The 20989-nt window shown below is 42.0% G+C and overlaps 1 protein-coding gene across 24 annotated transcripts in view; it reads right to left on the bottom strand.

The window, feature by feature from the left end:
- Window positions 1–20989, bottom strand: part of MSI2 (musashi RNA binding protein 2) — a 396739-nt gene that overhangs the window by 258721 nt on the left and 117029 nt on the right. For all 24 annotated transcript variants that reach the window (XM_035139771.3, XM_088657826.1, XM_088657830.1 and 21 more), the window contains exon 6: window positions 16131–16223. In XM_035139771.3, coding sequence (XP_034995662.1) covers window positions 16131–16223 — 93 coding nt within the window. The remainder of the gene's footprint in view (window positions 1–16130; window positions 16224–20989) is intronic.

Here is a 20989-nt window from a genome sequence, read left to right as displayed (position 1 = left end):
CTGTTCTACTTAGTACATACCGGTACATGTGATTATGCCAGACAAAAATTAGCTGTCATTGGTTTTAAGTGGAGATGGGCAAGAACACACACACACACAAAAATCACACACTTTAGCACAAATTAAAAGTTAGATCTAGACAAATGGCTGACATATCCTTGTGTGCGTGGGAGAAGTGACTTATTTGAATGCTCTAAAACACCACAACCAATTATGGGGAATAGTCTCTTTCCTGTTCAACATCTTCACTCAGTTTTGGGTCCTTCTTGGTCTCTTTCCTCCTTATACCCCACCCCACCCCCAGCCAAGATGCAGATGGGGATAAAAGGGTTTATTATTGTGCTGCCTAAATTATGTGACAGCATAAAAATCAGGTTTATCTACCCTTTTTAAGAAGGCTCTTAAGAGCATTTTATTTTGGTGAACGTTCTTTAATCGGACACACACACCCTAGACAATGCCTCCCCCTTTTCTTTTCCCTGTTCCTGGTGTATTTTATTGTGCTTTCTCACAGCTACAGTGCATAACTTGCTGCTCTTTTCAAAACTGTACTCCCCCCCCCCACATTTATATGCTGTATACCATCCTGAGTTTGCCGTTAGCATAAAAAGTAGGGTACATAATTGCCAACATAAATAAATACATAAATTATACAAACCTATGATCACATCTATGGGACTTGTTCTCTCAAACACTGCATCAATGTGTCTCCCCCTAAAAGCACCAGAGGACCTGATCTGGAAAATCTTGGCAACAAGCAACAGAGTTGCTTGCTCTGAGGTAGTAAGGAAATTGTTTAGCTGCATAGATTTTTATTATTATTATTAAATTTGTATGCCACCCTTCACCTGTAGATCTCAGAGCAGTTCACAAATGCCAGCAGTCAACCTTCCTTCCCCCATATATTCTGAAGAATTATTATTATTATTATTATTTTGGCTATTTGGAATAGAAAACAACTGAACCCATAAGCAACTCTTAAAGACTGGTGTAAGTAACGATGGCTTTGTTAAAATTATAGATCCAAAACACCACCATCTAGTTATTTTCACACAGTAGGTAGGGTGGAGCTATCGGACCACAAACAGCATGGCCCACTGAAAATACGATGCCACAAAGGGTTAAGTGACCACGCCATAGGGCTGTGCTCAGTACTGTTGAATGTAAATCCCTTCCAACCCCTTCTATCTGATGTCATGTCAGAGCACAAATAATCCTGGCTCAGAATGCTCTAAAACCCGGTTTTTGAATAGGGCTGTCACCTGATTAAAGGGAGCTCGGCTGATAAATTTGTAATGAATTTTACTCTGCTAATTAACTCTATGAATTATATCTGTATATAAATAAAAAATGCTGCCAGCAAGCAGGTGTTACAGAAGGCCTTGTCTAAGAAGAGGCATTCCCTCCAGTGAGAGGAGGGAGAATTCTTTTTCAAAGATGGCAGGTGCAGGTTTTATGAGTACTCACACTGAAAATACTAGTGTTTGGGGGGCAATGATGGACCCGTGTGTGTGTGTGTTGGGGAAGAGAGTTCACATGTGAAAGGAAAGGAAACAGGGAGGGTTCAAAGGAACTATGACCTGCCACCCTAAGAAAAGGGGCTTTGCACGGCTCATACAAAAACAGAAGCTCCCAAATGCCACATTGCACATGTCATTTAACCCTACAGGCAAAAGTCTTCTCACCAGCAGATCCTGGTAGCCAAAACAGTGGTACCTCTACTTACGAATAACTCTACTTACGAATGTTTCTACTTATGAATGGAGCTCCGTCCGCCATCTTGGATGCAGTTTAGATAGGATTTTTCCTACTTACGAATTTTTAGATAGGGTTACTTCTACTTACGATTTTTTTCTCCCAATGCATTCCTATGGGATTCGGCTTACCATTTTTTTCGACTTACGAATGTGCATTCGGAACGCATTAAATTCGTAAGTAGAGGTACCACTGTAGATCCTTTCTGCTTTCAGCATGCATACTTGTCCCTGCTTTGCTCACTTTTAAGCAGAATTGAGCAGGGCAACACCTGGAGCTCAACACTCCGCTGTGTTAATGGGAAAGCACAAAGGATGTTGGTTGCCTTCCAGGAGCTCATGCCTCTGTGCAGAGCTGCTAAGCCCCCCCCTTCCCCTTGCGGAGGGTTACTTCACCTGATAAACAATGTATCTATAAATATACCCACAAACACATTGGCACTTCTGCTAGTTCAAGTTTGCATTATCATCAACTATCTCCTGGGAGTGTCGGGCCACAGAAACAACCAGCTGGTGCACCACAATGATTGCCCCTTCAGGAGAAGCATATAATAAAACCTGAAAGCTGCAATATGAACTTCGCACATACTTGTCCTTTTGGTTTATTCATCAGAAATAATTATCAGTAACAGACATTCAGAGCAGCACATTCTTTATGATGGGCATTAACATTTAGCCCGTCTCCATAATTATAATGCTGCAAGCTAAAGGAGGTGCACCAGCCTCCCCAATTAAACCAACTCTACTCAGGAAAAAACTCACGTTCTCCACTGAAATGACATCATAATTTTTCCCACTTACCTTAGTGTAGTAGTGGTTAAAAGATGAGGTCCTGAGTCCCCAATCTCACAGGAGTATTGTTACTTGCTGTTCTGTCTTCAGCGAGCCATTCTCTCTCAGGCGAAGCCCACCATTTTTAATACTGCAATAGCAAAGGCTTTGCAATCCAGGATTGTTCTAAGGATTAGCGATATAATGTGAAGCACCAAAGCCTTGTGCACACACAAATGTATTTCATCTAAACATATAGATGCTATTTTGCTCTTCTTCATAATGACTGACAGCCTTTCTCCATGTATGCCTCTCATCCAATAGAAGACAGGTTTCAATGTTGGAGAGGACAGTTTCAACCAGGGCACCTAAGTTAATTAATATCCTCCCCAAGGAAGTCTGTGGGGCACCTACATTGTTAATCTTTAGGTACCAGGCAAAACAACAGCACATTTTTATTGAGATTTGGCTGGCTGATATTGTTATATTATCCACTGATAGTATTGTTTGTGATGTGCCTTGTTGAATTGTCATGCCATAATACCCTTGTAAATCATCTTGAAATCGAGTAGGTTGAAGGGCAATGCATAAAGTATTTTAAAATAAATAAATAAAACACCTCTTCCTGCAGCTGACAGCACGGATGGCACCACAACAAATTGATTGAGGCTTTGGGGGGTTTGCGAGGGGCCAGGCAGAAACATGAAGGGCAACGGAGGACATGCCCATGGCCTGCAGTTCTCCCTCCCTAATGTACTACAATGCAAAAATGGTGTCACCAGCTCTTTGGATCAATATCTATTTATGGGCCAAGAAATTACATGTATGGTGACCTCGGCCATCAGTGACACATTCTTCAGCCGCATCTGAGTCACCCGAGGCCCATAAACAAGCTTCCCAAAATAGGTCCTGTTTACTAGAGTTAAAACCCAGGCACTTGAACAAAAAGCCTGCATTGAAATGGGGGGGGGAGAGAGTGTGGGAGGGGGAGCCCTGAAAAGCAAGATTCAAAAGTGAAGCGTTGCAAGATTACTGAACAGGGCCTATTAGGTGGCACCAAATTGCTATCTCTGTTTTCAAACGATATAAAAAAAACAAAGCAACTTCTGATGTTAAGAGAGCTGTGTGTGTTCTTTATAACCATTACCAACATCACAAATAGCCTTCTTGTCCTAAGGATGATGCCAAAGCATCCTTTGTGATTCACAGGTTGCAAAACATACACATATATAACCATGGGTCATAAGGATCACTCACAGGAGGAGCTGGAAGTAATTGCTTAGAAAGTAGTGTTAAACAAAGGGTTGAAACCACAGAATTGCTGAAGAGGGAACATTAAAAATGTCAGCATGGATGAAAGACATTCACCAGGGCTTACTGTCGAGAAGCTACTGGCCTGCAGATGTCTTAAAGGGTACTTGGCTAATGGGATCAACATTACTGTTTTTGATATAAATTATATTTCGGAAGCAAACAACACAACAAAAAAAGTTCAAACTATTCTTTTATAGTAATAGTCTCCAGTTGAGCATAATCACCAAAGCTACAAGTGATAAGATTGCCAAAACTAAGCAAACATCTGTGAGATGAATTCATCTCCGAGGGGAAGCCAACAGCTTGTTATCATTAAGGAGGCGGTGCGCTCTCTGCATTTGAACTGCAGGCCCCCTTGTTACGGCTTTTGGAGAGGCAATTGCACCAGATGTTGGCAACTATCTTCAGATGGACGACAGGCACCTGCTGTGGAGGGTGGAGGACTTAAGTTTTCACTGCCCTTTTTGGGGAGTCCATTCTGGAAAACAAGGCAGTAGTTGACCCTCTGTACAATGGGGAAAGAGTGTATTTATGAAGAAAATTCAGTATGTACTTTCCAATTGTTCAAAGTATTCTGCTTAGCCTTCCTATTTTTTAAATAAGATTCAATAGGGTTCAGTCTTGGGAGGCAATATCTCCTCCCACTTGAACCCAAGAACTCTAGGCTTATCTAGGGAAGCTGAAAGAATTAATATTTCTCAGGTGTTATCCAGACAGAGGTGGAAGCTCCAAATTACCTAAATTTACTCTTTAAAGTGGATTTTAGTCATAACATAGATGGTAAAACCTGACTTCTGTAGCTTATGTTGTTCTGTGTGTACTAATTACACAGCCAATATTACAATGAAATATCACAAGTGTTTGGAGTATGCCAGGCACCCCCAAACTGTGGCCCTCCAGATGTTTTGGCCTACAACTCCCATGATCCCTAGCTAACAAGACTAGTGGGTCAGGGACGATGGGAACTGTAGTCCAAAACATCTGGAGGGCCAAAGTTTGGGGATGCCTGGAGTATGCAATCCCAACCCCATGCCCTCTGAACTTCTGCAGATGTTTCACCCAATGAGGACCCTCGAAATTTGCTTCACATTTTGCCTGAGAAAAAAATTCCAGTGACCTCCCTAGAAGAAGTTACTGGTGAATCATGCCCACTGTGATCTTATCAGCAATTAATAACAAGACAGTCAATAGCAAAGGGCACATGTCCCTTTTTACTTTACATTTGGTACTTTACATTTGGTACTGTAACTTGAAAAATAAAAAAGGAAAGAATACTTAACCCTTAAGCTGATTCCACTGCATGCTGTTGAAAAAATTAAGTGTTCGCCTCTGGCAGGGAATACAACCCCATCAGCTTCAGCTCATCCCAAGATCAAGGGGCTTACAAGGTCTATTTTGAAATAAACATCATGTTTGACACAAAATCATGATCTTCACTGTGCTAGTGCAGCTTTGAAATCAAAGCCCTGCTAGCGGGAATAGATTTTTCGCTTCTCTTATTGTTTCACCTGTGGAACATTTCTTTCAGGCATCAAGCAAGACTGTAAAATAACCTATTGCAAATCTTCAGCTTGTGAAAACAAGACAATGCGCCATACTTTAAATAAGCACAAGGTAAGCGACTTTCAGGCTAAACCTCTAGGATCTTCAATCAGTTATCTGAAGATGCCAACACAATTCCATTTAGATATACTCCAGTATATGGCATACAGAGATATTGGAGCCAGCCATTTTCACAGTGTAGTTTGAACTCTGAAACAGCCTGGTTCATCATCAAACAGGCTACTACCACGTCCTAGATCTGGGTGGAAAATGCACAGCAACAAAACTGTCATGTTGTTTTGTATGAAGAGCACATTTAGCTTCCCTAAAAAGCTAAATATTAGTATGCCGTAACCATACCCCAAAACTGTTTTATTTCAAGGCAATGTACCTTGTAGGGGAGGGAATTTAAGGGAAAGTAGGTGCAGAAAATTATGCTTAGCCCTTTCCCTGACTGAGAGTAAACATGCATCGGGGAACCCAAAGGAATACAAACTGACTGATAGTAGTAGCTGCAGAAAAGACAAAAGGCAGTATTTCTTCACACAACATACCAGTGCAACTGCTTAAAATGAGGGTTATATGAGTTCTAAATGAAATCTCAGCCAGTAATCTGGCTGCTGCATTTTTGATCAGTTGATGCTTCTCTGTTGTTTTCAAGTGCAGCCCCACTGAGAATGCATTGCAATAATCCAATACAGGAGCTAGGAGTGCATGGAGCATAGTGGCCAAACTAAAAGTGGCCAGAGCTGGAAAAAGGCACTCCTAGCCACTAAATACACCAGAGCCTCCAGTAATAACGTTGGATCCATGAGTAGCCCAGACTACAGACTTGCTCCTCCTGGGGACCGCAACCCTGTGCAGAACCGGCCATCTCCCAAGCTCTTTGTCAATTCTCAGTCAAGAGCACTCAGGACCTGTGACATCCCTGTCTTATCAGGATTCTGCTTCTATTTATTGGCCCACATCCAACTCCAGCACTTCTCCTGGATGGAACAGAGAGACAGAACCTGGTGTCCCATTTTATTCTAAAACTCATGAGGATCGCTCCCCGCAGCTTCAAACAGATGTAAAATCTAGCATGCAGGACTTGCCATCTACTTCCCGAAGCCGCTCCCAAAGAAGAGGGTGGTCAATGGATAAAAGGACATGGGAAAGTCAACAAAAATGTCAAGTAGGGCAACCAAAACCATTTCAGGGCCATAACCAGTCCTGAAACCAGACAGAAATAGGTCCAGGTGTTATCATCTGTGAGTTATAGTCCAGCAGCATCTGGGGGGGGCACATTCTCCTTATACCTCACTACACTATACGAACCCAAACATTTCTTGCCTGCCTCTCTTTCAGCATGGAGTTAGGAGAGAAATGTTAATACATCCACACCTTCAGGGGAAAGGATATGTGAATTTTAGGCCTATAAAATACAGTGGTACCTTGGGTTAAGAACTTAAACTGTTCTTAACCTGAGGTACAGTACCACTTTAGCTAATGGGGTCTTCTGCTGTCGCACGATTTCTGTTCTCATCCTGAGGTAAAAGTTCTTAACCCGAGGTACTATTTCTGGGTTAGCGGAGTCTGTAACCTGAAGCGTCTGTAACCAGAGGTACCACTATATGCCAAAACACCACCTCCCGAACAAACCCCTCTTTCAAAAACCAAAAGAGACATGTCCAAAAGTAATTTGAATCTACCGGCGCCGTTAACTGCTATTAAGCGCAAATGCAACTTCAGGAAAGGCCACATGCACTGACTGGAACACTCCAGCATGACTGTGTGCATTGCAGACTTGTTTCAGATTAAGAGAAAGCTAATCCACCTTCTCTTTAGACTACCCTGATCGGTTTTCTATTTGAGCTACTTTATCCTTGTCTCCATTTTCATATGAACGATCCTATCAGCATACAATTAATCATGTTTTTTTAAAGCATGCAATTTATAGGTATCTGTGCATTTCTGTCATGATTATTAGCACAGGTAGTAGCAGTGTGGAGTTCCAGAATTGGGATGGGGGGTTTGTGTACCCCCCCTTACCTGTGGGCCCCCCGTACTTGCCACTGTTCACACTGGCCATTCTCTCTCCAACCTCTCACTACTGCCCAGAAAGAGAGGCAAGTGGAGGTTGCTGCTGCTCCTCTCTGCACATGCTCAGTTACAGAGCATCTGCTCTGCTAGCCGAAAGTCATCTCTCCTCCCCCTGCCACCTCTATTTAGCTAAATTTTGTGGCAACTTTGGCAAACCCACTATTTTTCTGTAGGTCTATATGTACTGTGCATGTGCTGGGTGCCTCTCTCACATCCCACTGAGAAATGTTAAATCTCTAGGCATACTCAGATAAAAGGGAGGAAAGGCTTGCATCACAGCTCACGTTTTCTTGGCTGTTGGTGCCTTTCTTGTTCTGACAGATTTGTGGAAGGAAACCCAGTGACCAAGACTTCAGAGTTAGCTAGGCATGGCTTTTCTCTTACAAACCCTCATGGGGGTGGTGTGTGCTGCTGTGACACATCCCCTAACCATCTTATCATAAAGCCACTGAAGAGACAGAGACATAAAAATACAACAAATGCTCAAAAGGGGAATGAAATCTGCCAGAGAGACTGGCTGGTCCCCCAAATGGAGCCATGTGGTTGATGCACTACATCCTGGGTCCACAAGAGAGGAGATAATGTTTGCAATTGCCTAAAAGCCTTCTAGCCTTAGACAATAGCATTGACTGTATATATAAAGGCACTTGAACAGGTCATAAGTGACCGATTTACGGCCATTTGCTTGCATGTAGGAAAAAGTGTCATTATACCCATTTCCCGCAGTACAGTGCTTTTTATCCACACCCCTCTCCTTACAGCCAAGGAACACTCATCTCTCAGGGATATTCTAAATGCTTCCCAGCTCTTCTGAGTATTCAGACCCCCAAAATGGTCTGCTTAAAAAAAAAGAAAAAAACAGTAACAAGCACTTTACTCAGGATGTTAACATTTTTTTGGTACGGTGACAACAATGTTTTGTGTCATTATCCAACACAATGCATTATTTGACAAGAGTCTTCCTTCCTCTCTTGCCCTTAAAAAAAGTCTTATTTCTTGAAAAAGTTTAAAGCAGGATGTATCAGATTTTATTTTAGTGCCTTCAACTCTGGAGTTCCGATTGACAAGGAGGAATCTCAGCCTCTGGACATTTTACAGCACCATGCAAATTCACTTTTGCCCCATCTGGCTCATGTGAATTTCAGAGCTAAGCATGGCAAAGGTAGCCTGGAGCCAAAATGAACAGGACTCCTAGTTGCCACGAAGCTTTTTTACAGGGTTAAGGAGTGCCACATCGTCTCATCTGACCTACTGGCATAAGGAAGCTCCCTTGATTCTGTCTAAGCTTCAAAATAGACTGGATTCACCCACCATGATCCTACTGCCACTCTTGGGCACATCTCTGGTTATGTTCCCAAATCCCAAAATGCCTCTCATACTGGTAAGAAAGATCCACCAGAGGAGGACAAGGGAGGTGATGGCAGAAATGGTTAAAACCCATTCCTTAAAGGTAATACGTATGTAAATATTGCCTTCTAAAGTTGACTGGCATAATTTTGTTTCAAAGTGGGTTTCTTTTCTAAGTTAACTGGACAATATACACCCAGAGTCAAAGTAGGACAATAAAATGAGATGCAAGTTTTTGTCTCCAGCCGGCTTCTGTAGGCACAGTGGAGATTAGCAACAGCCATGCAAAAATGCACCAACATATTTTCTCCAATACATATTAAAATCTTTTGGGTACTCTGATTATTACATATTCAGATTAAGTCAAGACCTGACCTTCTATTACTCTGAATGCAACTAATTTACAAATATAGTGTCTTGAAATGCAGCACTGAAAATTGTAACAGGCTAACGAGTAGTCAAATTTTTGACAAAGATTTCTGAATAGAGGAACATTTTTTTTTAAAAAAAAGCTTCAGTGTACCCTACTGACTAAAAAAAAAATCTACATTTCAATGTGTAGCAGAGGAAATGTGCCAGTCTATCTGCCTGCCCATGCTAGAATAAATAACCCTTCACTTCTAGAAGGATCACAACCCTTCTCACCAACTGGCATCAGGCTGAAGCCAAGGTTAGGAGGTTGCACTGCCAAATTCCTCTAAAATGAACCCATGGAGAGAATGCTGCCTTTTCTCATGCTAACAATCCTATTATCATGACATCTTCAGAGGCCCATGGGGCCTCAGGGAAAAATAAACCTTGGAGTGTTTAATACTCCAATGGATCATTAACTTGTTCACACCCAGACATCCATGCCAAAAGAGGCAGAGATCTCCTGTCTGGATGGGGTGATATTTCCACAGCTGTCAAAAGAGAAGGACTTGAAAAAAGCAACTAATAGTGTGACTTCTATCACTCTTTTGGGACATTCCTCAACACCAGGGATTCTTGCAGATTGCAGCATATATACAATTTGAAAACACACAAGCACATTCGCTGGGTTAAACAGGCCATTGCTGGCTCCTTGCTTTGTATCCAAATGTGTGATGTATTAAAAACATTAACAACAGGCTAGTACATCTTTATTTTCTTTGGAGATTACAGCACACTTTGGCATTCACTCTACTATTCTTGCAACATAAAACCCAAGCTATGCTCAGGCACACCTAAAGCAACAGCAAGTTTAATCCTTTGTTTCTTTTCTGTTTAAGATTCAAAGCACTGAGGAAGGACCTAAAGAGACAAAGTTTAGAGAGGCAGTATGATGCACTGGTTAGTGTGTTGGACTAGGATCTGAGAGACCAGGGTTCAAATTCCCACTCAGCCATGTGGGCCAGTGACTCATTCTCAGCCTAACCTATCTCACCTGGCTGTTGTGAAGATAAAAATGGGGAAGAGGAAAACTATACACACCAGTCTGAGCTCCTTAGAGGAAAAGTGAGATATAAGTGCAATCCATCCATCCATCCTTTCCTGCCTTATCTGCGGATGTGATCAGACACCTACTTCTCCTAACAGCAACAGTCTCTTCCTGCATTCGCCTCACCTGTAGAGACTTCAGTAGGAAGCAAACCACTGCCATTCCTCTCCGAAAAGAAAATGAGTGGCTATCCCATGCTTCTTTGCACCCAGTAAGAAGAAAGATCTGCCTCCAAAAGGGACATTCTACTCAACTACCATTATTTAAGGTCAGGAGGACAGAGGTAGATCTGCTCTACACCAGCAAACAAGCAATAGTTTTTCAAGCAGCCCAGGGGCACAGAAAAACGGAGCCTATGTGGCAGAGAGTGTATCAAAATGACTGAAGAGGCTTCTGTTCAAATTCCCTACTACTTGATCATGAAGCTCATTTTGGGCAAATCACCCAGCCCAATAGTGCTGTGATGATAAAATGGGGGTATATTACCAAAATGCAAGTGAAGGAATGTAGTCATAATGAATTAACACTGAGGCACTGCTGGCCAAGCACCCTTTGCTCAAGACTTTAAACAATTTAACTGGGTGCTAAATTTCATCCCACCTTCAATCTCTCACTTTGGGATAGGAAGGGGGAGGGGGGAAAGAGACACTGGAAAGCCTTGTCCACTTGAGGATTTTTATTTTTTATTTTTTTAAGGCAGGCACATAGCAAACTTAAGATGCCTTGCCTGGCTACTTTTCAAGAGATGCCTGAAGTCCAAGAATAAGAACAAATGCTTAAGGAGTCTTTTATTGAGTCTTAAAACATCCTTGATCTTTTAAAAGAGATAATGTAACACAGGTATTTTATTTTATTTTATTTTATTACTACTTTTACCATTACACAGAGAGAACAGAAAAAAGTGCATTGATGTACTAAGTTGGCTTGACACATGCATCACTACTTCTGAGACACAGATCAGAAAAGTTCAGGCAGCTACAACACACTTTTTACATTCCCACCATCTTGCTTACACATGGTGAAAAATAATATTGTACACCTTGCAATTCAGAAGACTGCAGCTGCAAAAGCTGAACACAGCCCTTCTCCAATAAGATTCTGCATGACTGGAGCAACAAACAAAAAATTAAACAGCCCTGAAACTCCAGCTACTTTTAGCATTCCTAATGTGCAGTGGCTTAACCTTTGTCTGCCCAAAATGGCATGTATGACCTAAATATTCGGGTATAGCATCCCAGTGCTTGAGATCAGCAACTTCCAAGTACTTGTAAGGTGAAAAGTAGCTTAGAAGCAAAAAAAAAAAAAAGAGTTAACATTTCACAAAGAAGGGCTGCATCTTGACACAAACCCAGGAGGACATGGGAAACAGGGCAGCTGAGGTATATAAAGGCCTGATTGTAGCAGCCCACTGGATTGGAAATGACTTGTAAGCCTAATGAAACAAAACTTTTGGCAGTAAAACAGAATGAAAGGAATGAGACAATAAAAAGACAGGAACAAAGGGAGCAGAGTTGTTTCAGCTTAGCAAAATAAGCTCACTTTGTTGTTGGAAAAAGCCAAAGCCGATTAGGATAAACCAGTGACTAAGCATAAGTCTTCCCAACTAATTACACAGCTCACCATATAAAGTATAAATTGCAAGTCTCCAAAAATAAGGACTGGGTTACTTTCACAGGACTTCTGGAAAGCAAGTGGTACCTACAAAGGGGTGGGGTGAGGAAAAATAGCAATTCCTTTTATTAGCAGCAGCTTACAGCTTTTAAAGGTCTTAGGATGTTTTAAGTGTAAGCTTTAATCAAGTTTGGAGAGGCTGGCAACTTTTTTATTGCAATATATTACACACACACACACATACACATACATACACACACACACACACACACACACACACACACACACACGGATATATGCAAATTTTAAGTGCTTCTGTGTATTCTAGTTGACATATAGAGGTAAAAGCGGGGAAGTCAGAGTAAAATCAGAGATTCTCAGTTTTATCCAGGGTCTTCCCATAGATTCCTTGCACAATAGAGGCTATACCCATGCTGTATCTGAAACCGCAGCTCTCAAATAAAATGAGCAATCCAGTTACTCCAGGTACTTTATCAACATGGAAGGTGAGCTGCATTTCAGTTTCATGTCAGTTTCTCTCCCAAATGGCAAAAGCAAATAATGATGATGATGACGACGACGAAGATCTTAGGCCAGAGATATGGCATTCCAAGTCAATAAAAAGAGAATGTCTAAAGAGGTCCCAACTCGAAGGTCACAATCCAGCTCATTTCAGCAAGACTTACTTATACCAGTACATAATGGAGCTGTGGACTGAGGATTGTATCCAATTAAGTTTTACTCAGACTACACTGAATGAAATTAATGGACCTGTTAAAGGTAAAGGGACCCCTGACCATTAGGTCCTGTCGTGACTGACTCTGGGGTTGCGCGCTCATCTCGCATTATTGGCCGAGGGAGCCGGCGTATAGCTTCCAGGCCATGTGGCCAGCATGACAAAACCGCTTCTGGCAAACCAGAGCAGCACATGGAAACGCCGTTTACCTTCCCGCTATATTTATCTACTTGCATTTTGATGTGCTTTCGAATTGCTAGGTTGGCAGGAGCTGGGACCAAGCAACGGGAGCTCACAGGGATTCGAACCGCCGACCTTCTGATCAACAAGCCCTAGGCTCAGTGGTTTAGCCCACAGCGCTACCTGGGTCCCTCTAATGGACCTGTTAGTCAAGTCCAATATCGTCTGAGTAGGACTAGCATTTGAAACAACTCTCAACCTCTGAGAGGGATTCAGTAAATCAGTAGGTATACTCTCCTTATATTCAAATATCGTTTGTATTCATATTCCATTTCATTCCCCTTCGTTTGGTTGCTTTTTTTTTTTGGTGGTGAGGGGGGAAGCCTTTAGGGGATGATGATAATAGCCGAGTAGCCCTTTCTCTATACATACTGTGAATAACAATCTTTGCATATAATAAAGGGAAAGTTCTAAAATAAAGGTGAAATTGTGAACTTTTGGATGCTCCACAGGGAGGGAGAATTTCACACACAGCAGTGCTTGGGATTTATTAGGGCAGCTACATGAAACTGACCAATCAGTATGGCTAATCAGTGTAAAGCAATTTTTGTCAATTGGAAAGATGCTTCCCATTTTAAAACATTTTACAAAACTACTTCTAAAAATGGCAGGTGGCAAACACATCTGAAAAGATATATTCTCCTTTCTCTCTCACAGGAGGGATGTCTCTTCTAATATGATGCCTGCTACAACACGTGTTCATCTATGAAAGGCAAAGAATATCCAGAATAAATCAACCCAGATAAATTAAAAACTCATAAGATATATAGCCTGAGATATTAGTAATCAGGTGACGGCCTTTCTTTTTCTTATAAACAAAGCATTGAAAACTGGTATTTTCAAAAAGGTCAGCTGATATGGGATGTACTCAGCTATTAGGATAGCAATACAAAACAAGTGTTGTTGTTGTTGTTGTTGTTGTTGTTGTTGTTGTTGTTGTTGTTGTTGTTGTTTAAAGGTGGGCATGGTTTAAAAGAAAAGGGGCCTTATAAGAGACTAACAGAGAGAAATCTCAAATAGGCACCAAAACCCACTAAAACGCTTGGATGATCTCAGCCTGGTTGTCTATTTTTCAGACTCAGCATGAAGGCACCAGATGGCAAAACAAAAATGATTCCTCAAGGGTGCATGCGAGAAACAGGGAAACATGCATGCGGCAAAACTGTTATTAACTTCAAAACTAGATGGAGGAGTTTGGCAGATTTGACAATAACTAGGGAAGAAACATTCAAACGCTGCCATAATCCTTTAATAAAGGGCTCAGCGGGCTGTAAACATCATCCTGCCGGAATCGAAGATTATCATTGAAAAATAAAATGAATGGTTTTGCAAAACAACTATCAATCCGGCAAAATAACTATTTAGAAGTTCCCTCACCATGAAAGGAAGGTGTACACAAAACAAGGCATTCAAAGGCTACCCTAAGAATACAGGATACAATTTCTGGAACTTGCCCGTGTAAAACTTCACCGAGATGGATGACAGCTGCACAAGTGCAGCCTAAAAGCCCTCTGGGGGCAGGGACATCTTTGGTGTAATTTGTACAGCACCAAGCTCACATACTCACACCCAAAATAAATATTCAAAATAGTGGGGAATCTTTCGTTCTCTTTAACAGACCCCACGGGAATCAGAGCTGGCCTGCAAAATATAATAGCACCCCCTTACCACTCATTAACGTGGAGCACATTCTGTCACTAGTTATCCAAATAAGCTGTGGAAAATAATGCTAGTTGATACTTCACAAGGCTTGCACAAGAGAACTTCATCCCATGGCTCAGATCTATCAGCACCCAAAATACACCATCTCCAGCAAATGTGGCAAGGCCACCTATGATTAAAATGAATGAGAGCTGCAGACATGCAAAAGAATTGACCCCATCTCCACCCTCAGACCTTTTGTTTAGTCAAAGATGTTGAAATTGATCTGGCTTCCAGATACTTCCATATCCTTCTATCAACAGCTGCTGTTGCAGGACTGAAAATAAAGAATCACAGCATAACCTACATGGACCTTTCGGTTGAACTGAGGTCTGTTGGATAACATCAATAGAACGTAAGAAATGTTTGATTTCTCTGAGGATCAGCTTATCCAACACCAGGTTGCTAAGATGTATGTGTGTATGCCTAAATATAAAGGCAAGTATACCACAAATATAATTTGCAATTACAAGCAACTGTAAGTTATGTGCATGGCCATGCACTCAACATTTACCCAAGCTGGACAGGCTCAGAGCGCCACAAGACTGCACTGCATCACATGAAGCCTCCTGCTTGTGTACCAGTTTGAAGGTCTGAGGAATAGACTACCACTGGACTGAACAGCTATAAATTATCCGGCTCACAAGCCTGGCACCAAAACTAGCATCCCCGTGTCAAGTTCTCCACGCTATTATTTAGTTCAGAACTTCCCCATATGCAAGTGTCACCATGCTGTCCACTTCTCTTGCCTCCAATCTACTTCATTGCCTCCACTTTTAAGAACAAAGAAAAACATGCTGACATCAATATATGGAATACAGCTTATGGAAAAGGAGAGCAGAGAGGAGTGAGCGTTTCTCTTTGGCAGCGCATCCTATACATGCCGTCCTGCCCACAGATGTGACCTGCTACCCAATCAACTCTTATGGTCCACTCGTTTAAAGCCTGCAGATGAAACCAGACTAGCCACATTTGGGGGGATGGGATATAGCCTTTTCACAAAAAGACCTCTACTGCCTGTCATGGGACCATATATTAGACTAGATGTCCACTGCTCCCCCCCCCCATGACACACGCCCCTACAGAAAAGGGAAACAAACTCTGCAGTCATCTCACAAAAGCTTCTCCAACATGTGTGCTATGGCAGTGACATGCCACAGCCCTTCTCTGAACAGTTCAAAATGAAAGCAGATTAAAATGAATTCATTTTAAACTGACCATTTTAAAACGAATTCATTCATTCATTCACTGTTTTACACACACACACTTTACTATGAAAAAACCCAAAAACCTATCCTCCACATCTTACATTACACAAGATAAAAGAGTGCATCATCATGCCTGATGTGGAATCACTGTAGTGCTGAACAGCATGCTAGTTTGATGGCTTGCAGAAATACACAAAGATCACCACTTCTCCAACAGCATGAGGCTCTTTGGCAACATACTGAAAGCACCATTTGTTGACTTATGTCACTGCTAACACAAAATTGACCATCATTAGAAAAAAACCTTCATGTTTTTCACAAATAAATTCCGATTGTAAATTATGTTGACCCATGCTGGAACTTACCTTGCCAAACTGTTCGAAGTATTGCTTTACATCTTCCACTACTGTATTAGCTGATAATCCACCTACAAATATTTTCTTTGTTCTCGTGACCATCTGTAAGAAATTAGAAAGAAAAAAGAAAAAAACAGCATTACCCCAGATTATTAAAGAAAAACAAAAATACAATGCATGTCATAGACATAGCTTTCAGATGCTATCCCTCTAATCCAGTTAAGGATAAATCTCTTTCCCCATGAAAAGGAATGTACGTTCAATTCAATTATATGAAGTACTGCTGTTTGGTTAAGACTGCTTTGATGGCTGGGTTTAGGCAGCCACCAACCCCAGTGCCCACTGGGTATTTTCTTTTAATAAGCATTTTCATTTTGAGAAAGCTCCCTCACCCCCACTACCTCACCTCCATATAAAAACCAAAACCAAAAATAAGTTGCTGCCAAGTTTCGAACAGTTCCTGTAGCGTGGCTGCTGCCTCAAAAGAAGTCCCCCTCCCCACCACACAAACACATCGGCCGCCTCCAACAATTTTCATAACTTGAAAACAAATCAACACTTGTGTACCAACTGCTCCCCAAGTTGCTCAGGATGGGTGCCTCATCAATTTTAAATACCTGGAACAGGTTTCCCCTCCCTGGATTAAAACCTGAAGGAACACCTCTCTTGATAAATATATTTTTGAATTTAAAACATTTAAATCCCATCTTTTGGCCTAAAAGGTCCCAGAGGCCGCTCATGACAATTATTAAGCTACAAATTCAGTTTCTCAAATCCACTCCCAGAGTAATAACAGCCAGGCCTACTTTTAGAAAGGAAAAAGGGAAAAAAAGAATGCTGGATATAACCATTCACTCTGTCTCCCAGCATATCCTTCTAAGAATCTCTTAGAAATGTCAGCTGTAGTACAGGTGTGACTCTGAAGGAATGAAAAGAGCAATGCGACACAGGCTTCCCTGCTCAAAAACGGGATACAGGACAACAGGCACATCTGATATGGTAGGGATGGGGGCCTGTGGCCTTTAGATGTTCCTGGGACAGGATAGTCAATAGTCAGGGGTGATGGGAGCTGCAGTCCCAAAACATCTGGACTTGACCACAGTTTGCCCCATACAGGAGCCACGGTTTAATTTTTCAACATGCACTTCAAACCTTCTCATGTCACATCGGTGTGCTCCAGCGCACAGCCTGGGAATTATCAGCATGAGTGCCCACTTTTTTTTATTACTACAACAACTATGAAGCACATTAGCAGATGGCCAGTGAGCTTCTTGGCTGAGCAAGAATTTGAACTCAGTCCGTCAGTACTCTTGACTGCTACACATTACTAATTCTGACAATGGGCTGGTCCATACATGCAGTAGAATGAAGTGCGAACGAGGTCGTAAAATGCACAATGCCATATCAGACTACAGGTAAGAGATGACAGGTACAATAATGAATATTCTCCTTGTTGCACATGTTTTATACTCAGACATCCAAAAATGGCAGAAAGCCCTGTCAAAAGTAGTCAGTATATTCAAAGTGCTGCACAAATGCTAGCCAACAGAGGGGACCCAGAGCACTGCCTGTAAGATGGACATGGGTGGGCAGACATACTTTTAGCAGCTTTTGAAAACCACAAGAGGGATATACAGTGTTTGAAACTCCCATTGTTCTAAGCACATTTTGCAACAGGGAATTTAATCAGTGCAAGCAGTTTCCGAGCTCTGGGCACAGTACTGCGCCTAAGATTTCAGATTAAAACTGCAGAGTGGAGGGAAAGGAGGACCTTTTTTGCCTCCCCACTTCCAGCTACTCTTTGTAGACTGAAGAAGAGACCCTCTTAAGAATATTAGGGAGTTGGGAAGGGGAAGGACTAGAGCACGTGAAAAATGAACGTCATATTTTAGCTGCAGTTCATTCATTTTCAGCTTTGTATTCTTGCTATAAAAAAGCACACCTAGACATTCCGTTGTTGCGCCCATAACCTAGGTTTAAGGTGCCATTTAGCTCCTAGCTTTCATATCTCAGTTTCTAACACTGGGAGAAGAGGGAGAGGGAGAGAGAGAGAGAGAAGCCTGTATAGTTACTTACACAATGGATAAGGTCCATTAAGCCAGGTATCCCCAAACTTTGCCCCTCCAGATGTTTTGGACTACAATTCCCACCATCCCTGACTACTGGTCCTGTTAGCTAGGGATCATGGGAGTTGTAGGCCAAAACATCTGGAGGGCCACAGTTTGGGGATGCCTGCATTAAGCTAAGGTAAAACATAAATTTTGAGGGGAAACTCTCCAAGTTGTCTCCAGTGTTGGTCCTGCTAAGATTAAACCCACTGAAATTAATGGACATGACTAACTTGGGCCTATTCAAAGTAGAATATATTTGGATACAACTCTCTAATCCCAACACTCTCTCACCTTTTTTTGAATGCTGAAGGGACTACATACAGGAGACGAAAATGGATTAAAACTGAGGTACCAGTAAATTATTTTCTGAAGAATATTTGTGAGGAGAGGAAAAACTTCTAAAGACAGTTCCTCATCATGTTGTTCAGACAGTGGTCAAAAGAGAACCAAGGGGAGGGCCCTCAAGGCACAAAGGCTGAGGACAGGGGCTGCTGCATGGCTCTTTGAAGCCTCCGCCGCTTCCAAAATGCCGCTCTGCAGAAGCCACACGCATGACTGTGCACAGACCACAAAGAGCTTCCAAGTTTGTCGAGGCAGGAGGGAAAGAATAGAGCAGGTTGGAAAGAACAATAAAGACTTCACCCGAGATCACAAAAGATTTGCCTTAAAAAATCTTAACAGGTGTCCAAAACAACTCGGAGTGCCTTTTGGCCACAGCAGCAAATGTGTTGTGACTTACGCTGCACGCGGGAGCATTCTGTTACTCTGAGGATCAATTAAAAACTAATTTTAGTGAGATCGTGTTGTGTGTGGCTTAGGCAGCTCAGAGTGGGAGGCATTCAAGAGGAGAAGTAACAAGGGGAAAATTACGCCTTGGCTGCAAACAGTGCTGCTAGAAGACATTAGCTGCGACAGAAGCTCACAAACTTTCCCTAGCTGAGCTGAGGATGCTCTTCACTTCAGGAGTCAGAAAAGGGTTTACAGGACAAGGAGAATACACACACGCTGTAACCCCAGCACCCCAGTGCTGAACACAAGAGCTTTCAGGTAAGGGACAACGAGTCATACCACAGTCACACCCTGACAAATTTGCAAGGAACCAGAGCATGGAGGTCTGGGTGAGCTCTGACCCCCCCACAAGAAGGTTCAACGTGCTTCCATCACCTATGAATGTAAAGCACTGCATGTGATGGTGGAGGATGGACAGATGTCTCCATTCGTCCTCCACCAGCCTACTTGGTTGTCCACAGAGGAAGGAATACAAAGCTAGATCATGAGGGAAGGAGGGATCACTTCAACTCTCCAATGCCAATCTGCATGCTAGAAGGCAATGTTTTTCTTAGCCTGGCCTACCAGCAGGGAACCACAGATAGCAAGTTGTTGTTGTTATTGTTGTTGTTCCTAAACTTTTGTAAGCTTATTTGAAATAGCTGGGTGAGGTGCATACCACAAGCAACGCTGGTTCTGATTCACTACCTTCAACTTTCTGGGAGGAAACTACACTACCCTTTGTCCTTGGCTCCAAAAACCCAGTGATGGGCCAAAAGGTTGCTGTCCCAGGATTATTGCCTGCATCAACAGGTCCAAAGATTTCTTCTGTTTTTCTTGAACCTACCCATGCATTTTGCTTTTATCATAATATTAGAAATGTATTCTGATTTAAATCTAAAAAGAATGGCAATTTGTAGACTGGTTCTCCTGTCAGCACAGGAAACAGACTGCAAGGAAAACCAAGAACTGAGGGTAGCCGTGAACTGGGTACGCAAAGATCTGAAGCCCCACTCTCTATGTCCAATTGGGAGGCATGCCCAATCTCAGCAGTGGGAAGGCCTAGAATCAAGAACCCATGGCTCTGTGGTGGGATGAGCCTCCAAGGCTATAATATGGACACTGGGCACTGACAAATCCCCAAGAATGGGTTTGACTCCTAACACTCCAAGTGTCCACTGGCTCTCCTCAACATCAAGGATTCTAAAGACTTCCTGTTTAGGCTAGAACTTGTCTGGGTAATAAAAGCCTTTCCTGGATAACTTGGCCTGGCATTCTGGCTCCACATCTACTCTAAGGCACAACTCTGATACTCCAGTTAAATTTTCACATAACATTATATAGAGAAGACATGCATGCAGTTTTCAACAAATTCCAATTACCGGTAAACCAAACTTGCAATTAAGTCTACAAAGTTTACCAGCCCAGGAAAATAAGAAGGAAGGAAGCATGTATTATATAGTTCCCACTAGGAGCATTTCAATGGTCTCAATGAAGGGGGCATAATACTTTTTACAGTTTTTTCCTGCCTATCTGGAGCCAACCTTTACTTTCCACAAGCAACCATGCATAGGGATATTTATGAGCTCGATTTTTCTACAAATTGGGCCCTTCTTATGTATATTTTAAAGTGAAAAGTGCTGAAAATGTACTGTACCTGTCATACTTGGCAACTTTACTTTCCAATGATGGACACACACCCAAGTACACCAAAAAGCCAGTTAAGATTCCAGGCAAATTCTGACCTTGCAGAACAAACTGATAGTGTTCAATAAGAGGCAGAAAGAACAGGGCTGCAACCTTTAACTAATTGGTTAGAATTAATCAAACAAAACCCCATTTAACAGACTAAAAAGGCATCCCTAATAAAATTGGGTGACAACTTTTTAAAAGTTCATTAATTTAACTAATACTAATTAAAGCTGTGAATGGCAGGTACCATCTTAGAAGAGGGATTCCTCATTCCATCTCACCGAGGAGGGAATGCCT

The sequence above is a fragment of the Zootoca vivipara genome, chromosome 14 (genome assembly GCF_965207765.1).
Source record: "Zootoca vivipara chromosome 14, rZooViv2.hap1.1, whole genome shotgun sequence".
NCBI classification, from domain to species: Eukaryota; Metazoa; Chordata; class Lepidosauria; order Squamata; family Lacertidae; genus Zootoca; species Zootoca vivipara.
The sequence above is the reverse complement of the archived record's forward strand: the minus strand, read 5'-3'. Positions and strand labels throughout refer to the sequence as shown.